The sequence below is a fragment of the Candoia aspera genome, chromosome 5 (genome assembly GCF_035149785.1).
Source record: "Candoia aspera isolate rCanAsp1 chromosome 5, rCanAsp1.hap2, whole genome shotgun sequence".
Taxonomy (NCBI): Eukaryota; Metazoa; Chordata; class Lepidosauria; order Squamata; family Boidae; genus Candoia; species Candoia aspera.
This window is the reverse complement of record NC_086157.1, coordinates 107,187,829-107,195,284: the sequence shown is the minus strand read 5'-3', so window position 1 is coordinate 107,195,284 and position 7,456 is coordinate 107,187,829. Positions and strand designations below refer to the sequence as shown.

Below are 7,456 nucleotides of genomic sequence, written 5' to 3'. Positions count from 1 at the left end.
CTCTCCTGTGTAGTTTTGAAGCCATGGTATGCACTATTGAGATGCATTCTGACAATGCAAGCATACATTAAAAGAGAAAGCCTTTATCCTTTCACCATCACTCAACCAACTTTGCTGCAGATATAAAGGAGGTTTTAAAGTCAACTTAGGAATGACTATTAGACAGTTTTCAGTGGCTTTAATTTTAGTTAGCACCTTAGAATCAGTGATTGATTACAGGTCAAGGTCAATGTAATCCAACAAATGTATCATCTCCTGGTCTTCTCTCAAAGTTTAAAATGGAGTGACATCAGGAAGGGGATCAGAACCAGTGCCTTGGGGATTATAAGGGTTTCACATATTTCTCAACCTCTTTCAAAATCCACTGGAGAGGTTTGATGCAGGAATCACACACAACAACAACTACTTTGGTAGAGGAGGAGGAATTTTGATTAGGAAAATATTGTGCAAACAGGAACACTTCCCACCAGGTTTAGAAATCCTCAGAAGATGTGTTCACAGATTTTCTGCATCATAGCAAATTTAGCTCTAGGTGTCAGCACATGGATGGTTTTATAAGTGTGACTGATATGTAACATGCTGATAATTTTCACCCTCCATGAGTAAAGGTTGGGCCTCTTCCAAGATTCTTTTCTTCTTTCGAGTTCCTAGTGTGATGAGTCCACTGATTGTCATTGATATTAGGGCACCAATCACACCAGCTCCAACTAACCATGGCCAGATTTGACGAGCTTGTTCCAAGTAAGGGATGAAGAAAGTCTGAAAAGGGGAGGCTGTAAAAAAAAAGAAAAAGAAGAATTTGTTTTCTATTTCACATTAAGTATCCCAGGACTGTAAGCTAGACTGGAAAGTCAAAAAAGACCCCAGAAGAAAGCAGTGACCAAACACTTTCTTACTGTTGCCAAGAAAACTACATGGATGGATGTGTCCATGAAGTCACCAAGAATGTAGCTCTAAAAGGGAGCATCATTTTCTCTATCTATGGGACATTAGAAACTAGTATTCTGTCTCTGTCTCCCAGATGCTCTCTGTAGTCAACTTCTATTCAAGTACGAGCCAGGTCTGAACCTTCTCTGTTCTTTGAGATCAGCCAATGTTGTTGGTTAGATGCTGCCACTTAACTGAGCATATGCCAAAACGCTGACTATAAAATGAATGAATATTCCTCTGGTATTAATGTAAGTAATTCAAGCTAGCCACATGGCCAATCAAGTGTAATAAAAAGATAGTGGGGAAGAGAGTTGGGGGAGGATTTGAACCAATGTCAATCCATCTTGACCAATGCATGAGCTAAAGTCATCACTTTCAGAAAGCAAACTATCAATAATGTAATGGTATGTGGGAAAAACCTTGGGAGATGCTGCCTAGGAAATGATCAGAGAAGAGAGGGCATAGCCTGCAGCTGCATAATGGGAAGAGAAAGAGGCTCAGAAGGGACCCTCCCTAACTTCTCAGTCTGTCAAAGAGACAGTGGGAGATTTGTACATTCAGACTTTCAAGGTTCTGTTAATGTAGCCTTACAATAAAGTAGTATTAGTTCATATGGTCATGTTTCCTGTCTGGACTGCCTTGGAAGGCTGACAAACAATTTCTGAGGGAATAATAAGGTGAAATTGAGGAAACTGCTACTAGAAGCAATGCTATTGTCTAGTAGTAGCATTGCTACTCCTCCCCATTTCACACATCCAACATTTCCCCTTCAGGGGAAGACATTTTGCCCTGCCCCCACCCACTCCTCTGCATTAATCCTTTTTTTGGACCACAACAGCTAACACTACTCAGAGACCAAGTGTAGCCCTTGTGCATCCCTGTTTGGATGCTTAACATGGTATATTTCAGCAGCACAGAACTGTAAGCAGCAGCTGAGGCTTTTGAATGTTTTGCCTATCCATAATTCACCACCCAAATAGAATCTCATCTTCGCATTCATACTCTGTGTAGAGGAAGTGGGTGAAGGAATGGTTGGGAAGGAGGTTCTAATTTCCAGTGATGAACAAATGAAGTGGCTTTATGCTGAATTAGATCATTGGCCCATTTAGTCTGATGTGACTGCTTTCTCTTAGTAGCAGCTGATTTCCAAATATATTTATTTCTACTTGTAAGTTGTTTTTTTTTTTAAGGCAGCTCTCAAGGATTGCACAGGATCTTCTACATGCAAAACCATATGATCTAGGATTAGGGAAATTTTTCATTTCACTTCCTTTTCAATATTGCATTTTTGAATCAACACTCTGTAATGAAAAGGCAAACTAAATAGCTTTTGCTCCTCTTGAAATTGTCTAATGCAATTCACCAGCTAAAATGTGTCTGTGTGTGTGTGTGTGTGTGTAAGACACACAGAGAGAAAAGCCTATACAATATGTGTGTATATTCATGGAATAATGAAAAAAGGAATTATATCAGGGAAAATTGATTCCAAAACCCTACATGTCAGACAAAATTAAAATACAACGTATCTGGAAAAATGTGCAGCAAAATAGACAAATTAAGATGCGATGTATTTAAAAAAAACTTAAGTCAAACTTCATAGATTTACAAGAAAGAAAAAAATAAGACTTACATTTTCCTTTGGCTGGAGCAGAATTAGGAGGTTCTTACTTAAAGTAAGTGTATTCAAACTGTCACAGTTTTGACTTACTATTTTTGAGTATAATGTATTTTAAAAACTCATAATGTTGTTATAATGTTATTATAAACATATAATATAATGTATAATGTATTTTAAAAAGAGTCCCCTTCTCAGGAGAGATGGGCGGTGATAGAAATTTGAAATATAAATAAATAAATAACCCCAAACCTGCCAGAAATTGTAAATTTGTTCAGGAATTTCAAAAAATGGGTCTAGGAAACTGCATGAATCTGAAAATTGCCATTCCTACCACAAAAAGGAAGGGTGCTAGTGGTTATTTATCAATCAAAGACTTCCCCCCACCCCTTATTTCCAATTCCCACTAAATCTCTCTATCTACAGTCACCTCCACCACATTCCCAGTATGCACCTCTTCTCTGAGCTCCCCTGCTGCTAGTTACCTGTTCCAATAGGCTTGAAAGGAAATCATAATTACTTTTTAAAAGATTGGCTTTCTGCTAATAATTAAGTCAATGCAGATAACAGTTGTAATAAGCTAGAGCATATTATCTGCAAGGAGAGGGGAGGAGGACAGTGAATGGGAAAGCTTTTCTTTCCTCTTGCCTACATTTCTCTTTTCAATTACTTTTATTTTCCTTTCCTTGTGACCCTCAGGAATTGCCTAGGGCTAGAATTCTTTTTCTAATCACTCCTGTTAATCTGACATTTTAATTTTGTTTCCAGTCACACATTATTGGTATTTAAACACATATATCTCAAGAGGACAGTTCCTGTGTGCTGTCAACTCTAATTGATGCCAATTGGTCAACCATCCTCACTGTTCTACTGGAACTACCTAGAGCTCTTTCAGAGACACCTGAGCCAGGTCCCCAAAACAGCTTTTTAGAAGAAGCTCATTTGCAGTATTCCATGCGGTTGCTGATTAAACTGCATTTTCAAATTTCCAGCTGACCGTTCTTGAAGAGAATACACAATTCTACACAGAAGTTCACAGATTTAACTGAAATGTCCACCTGGTTTGGTGTTACTGAAATAAAGTTTGAGCATCTTCCTCTCTTCTCTCTTCCCAGGTTCTGATCCTCTCAAACTTCCAGGTTGGGGCAAACAACAGTATGTTAGGTCATTTGAACCAAACAAACTGGAGCCTACAGAAACCATGGTTTGGAGGCTGGAACAAGACAGCAATGTGTTTACAGCTTGTTCCTGAACTAATTTCTCCTGTATGGACACATAAAATTGGCATAAATGACACCAAGGGCATGAAGAGAAACGATGTGTTGTTGGCAAACCAGAATATGAACTTTACTTGAAGGAAACTCTACTTAAAAAAAACAAACTGCATTTAGCTGAAGAATGAGATGGATTAGTTTGAGGGCAGCACAGGGCCTATGTGGGATGGATTAGCACTGAGTCTGTTTGCTAAGAATAATGCAACTCTATTCTCCCAAGACAGAGATAAAATGGATTCCTGAAAGAGCATTGCACAGAGGATCAGCCTGGCAGAATGCCTACCCAATGTTTGATGGGGTAGTGGGAGAGGAGGGGGGAAAAGTGATTTAAACATCACTGTGGCTGAAGCATTCCAGTGCCTTTTGATGCAGAATCTTCTCTCCAACAGTGTGCTGCCTCCTTAGCTTGCATTAAATCCAAGAGAAGGTAGCAGGAGTAGTTGCCTCCAACTGGGCCTTCCCAGGTTGAGACATTAGAGTAGTCAAAGAAGTAATGGAAAGATGAGTAATAGAAAGCAACACCAACAGTTGCCCTCTCCTTCACTTTCAAGAATACGGTGTGCTCCAATCTACAAAGGGAAACAGGAAAGAAATTCTCAAGCCCTCCAAGAAGAAAGTAGAGGAACAGAAAATGTAAGTCAGAGTTTGGCCAGGATGACTTACATTCCTTGGTGGCCTTCTCACTTCATAAGTGTAAGAATATCCCCTTTCCACCGTGAGGATTTTTTTCTGAAATTCCCTTCCCTTTAAAAGTAATCTTGGAAGCAAATTTTCCATCATCAAGTTGAATGAGGAGAATTGCTTTGCTTGGCATGGCTGAAGATAAACACCCTCAGACTCAACCAGATGTTTTCTTGAGCCCATTATCCAGGCAAAAAGCTCACCCCTACCCATCCTGCACTCGTGTCCCTGGTTTGAGGCTCCAATACTGATATGTTATTACGAAGAGTCTGAAAACTGAGTTCTGTGGAGAGCAGCTGATAGAGATGGTAAGGATTAAGTGGGAAAAGATAAACAGAGACCCAAGACCCTTTTTCAGACACCTGAAAGGCTGTCACAGACAGATGGAGTTCTGTTCTCTGCTGCACAAAAGGGCAAAATGATAACCAATGGGTAGAAGTGCCAAGGAAGCTGATTTTGGTTAAACATTTGGAGGAAATTCCTAACAGTAAAGCTGTTCAACTGTGGAACAGATTGCCTCAGGATTTCATAGAGGCACTGTCAGGGACATTGGCTTTGTAAGATGATTAGAGACTGGGCCTGAGTGCTATTCTATTAAAAATCCTATTAAAATTGTTTTCTCACCCCCAAGAAACTGGTGTTTGGCCAGAGATGGTGTTACCTCATTCCCTCTCAGCATGTCAGAATAACTGGGAACTACTCTTTGACACATGTGGTGGCATTCAAAAATGTCAAGGGGCTTCAATCATACAGTTGGAGCCACCATCTTGATTTCTTGGAGCCCCCTCCCCCAGGGATGTTTCTGAGGTTGCATCCACTTTTTGTGGCCCTGAAACCCTGATTGTCTATGATTGCTGAAAACTGACAGCATCGTTGATTGCAATGTTCAGGTAGGAAGCAAAATTAATACAGTCATGTAAACTCCAAAAGACAAATCATAGTGAAAAACCAAAGAACCCCCCAAAAGCCCCTCAAAATCCGACCCTTCTTACATGTGTGATAAGGGCCTACCATTTGATGGTCCTTAAGCCCCCAGTAAAAAGGGTGAAATGTATAACCCCAATTATTTGATTTCTAAAGTTGGATCACTTGATTGATCCACACATTCTGATAAAGGCTTTGTGTTTACATGATGGGCATAAATGGAGAAATGCATACACAAACATCTGCTTTAGATGTATTATGTTTCTCAATGGACTCTTATTTCTGAGCAAGAACATAACTGTTTGATGAATCAAAATAAGGACCGGCACAGAAATACATACTGTATTGCTTCCACTGCTCCTACCTAAAGTGATGGATCAGATTACCTGGTTCCAAGAGGTATTCGTAGTCATAACCCAGTTCTTTGGATGAAATGAAGAATTCCCCATTCCTATAGAGTGGAATGAATGGGACCATGTAATATTCCCGGTTGTGTCCAATAGGAGCATTGGCCTCAGGGTAGACATCACGCAGGGGCTTATGTCTTCGGAGCCACTGTTCATAAATGCTGTGGGAAGGAAGTTTGATATTAATATTTCAACAGTGGAAACAACAATGCTTTCAAAATCCAAAGCAGGAAGAAATAAAAGTTCATGTGGTAGTTGGTTCCTCGACTGATCCAGATGCAGGAGATCAACATGAACAGTGAAAAGACCCACCTGGCCTGTCCGCTGGGTCACTAGAAGGCTGTTAGAAATTCAGAAAGGCTTGAGCACAGTGATATAATGCCCTAAATGGGAAGTTGCTGAGATTCTTGTAACTGCCTTCTTTTTGTCTCAATAAATCTTGCTAAAGAGACTCTGTGAGATTTGTGCCTGGAAAGAATCATTTTGTTTTGGGCAGTGCCAAGGAACCTGACAGGTCACCATTAATAATAATGAAACCAAAGCAAACTGAACACTCCAACAGAAGCCCCAAGAATTGCTTTCACTCTGCAACTGAAAGCTAAAAAAGAAACAGCAATATGATGATCCTTAGCGACTGAGCCTTGGGGCTACCATTGAAAAGATCCTGACTTGTGAAGTGGAGATGTGGAAAGTATCTCTCTGCAGAAAGCCTAAATAGGAGGATCAGATCATGCAAGAGAAGGTATAAAACTGTAAGACACATTGTTCAAATTTAGAAGGAACGTAATACCCTGAATTTCAGTGATTCTTGACTTTGTGAAGTGCTTGGTTGCTTCTGGAGTTATGCACACAGATAACACTTCTGAAAACGAAATGATACAACTGCAACATGTTGCACAGACATTCATGTTTTCTGACCTGTTTCAGTGTGGTTCAGATGGGTCCATCCACATGTTCAACACATGCATGGAAAAATGTGTGCCGTTTGTGCTCTTGCTCTAACTTCCCATGAGTTTTGCACATCAGTGTGATCAGTAGGTTCCTGATTGTACAGAGCAGCTTACGCACACAGCTGAAGGTGCTGACTTGCCCTAAAGGGAAATCAGGAGTGGGTGGTAGCAATGGGAGCAGCTCCATTTGTCCCCTTCATAGAGCCAGTGAGCAGGTGAAGGACCACATCTGCATCTGTACACTGATAGTATTAGAGGGATCTAACCATACCGGATGCATTCTGATCTCACTGAGTTTAAGGGCAGCTTCATGAACTGATGCATAATCAGAGCATCATGAAGAATGTGAGTGGCTATTCCGGGCTCATAGAAAACTTTAAACATTACTTCACTTTTACTTATTTAAATGCAAAATTGCTCAAGGCAGCCAGAATATTTCTGCTTCTTTCTCATTTATTCTCACAACAACCTGATGCAAGCTGAAAGAGAAGGAGATTGACCCAAAGTCAGGGGATAGCTGTCTTTTAGTGGCTGAGGGTCATCACCTTTCCTAAAGGAATAAAGCCACGAGGAAGGATGCAAAATGGGGAGGGTTGGATCACAAACATGGAAAGGACCAGGATAGGATTCCCCAAGGGTTATCTAGGATGCTTTGAAAATTATAGTTATAAACTG

At 40.3% G+C, this 7,456-nt stretch overlaps 1 protein-coding gene across 1 annotated transcript in view; it reads right to left on the bottom strand.

The window, feature by feature from the left end:
• Positions 1 to 552: 552 nt before the first annotated feature.
• The window catches only part of TYR (tyrosinase), a 63,341-nt gene continuing 56,437 nt past the window's right edge, over positions 553 to 7,456 (bottom strand). Inside the window, exons 4-6 of the mRNA XM_063304487.1 lie at positions 5,811 to 5,992; positions 5,264 to 5,266; positions 553 to 773 (exon numbers count right to left, since the gene is read on the bottom strand). Coding sequence (XP_063160557.1) covers positions 553 to 773; positions 5,264 to 5,266; positions 5,811 to 5,992 — 406 coding nt within the window. The remainder of the gene's footprint in view (positions 774 to 5,263; positions 5,267 to 5,810; positions 5,993 to 7,456) is intronic.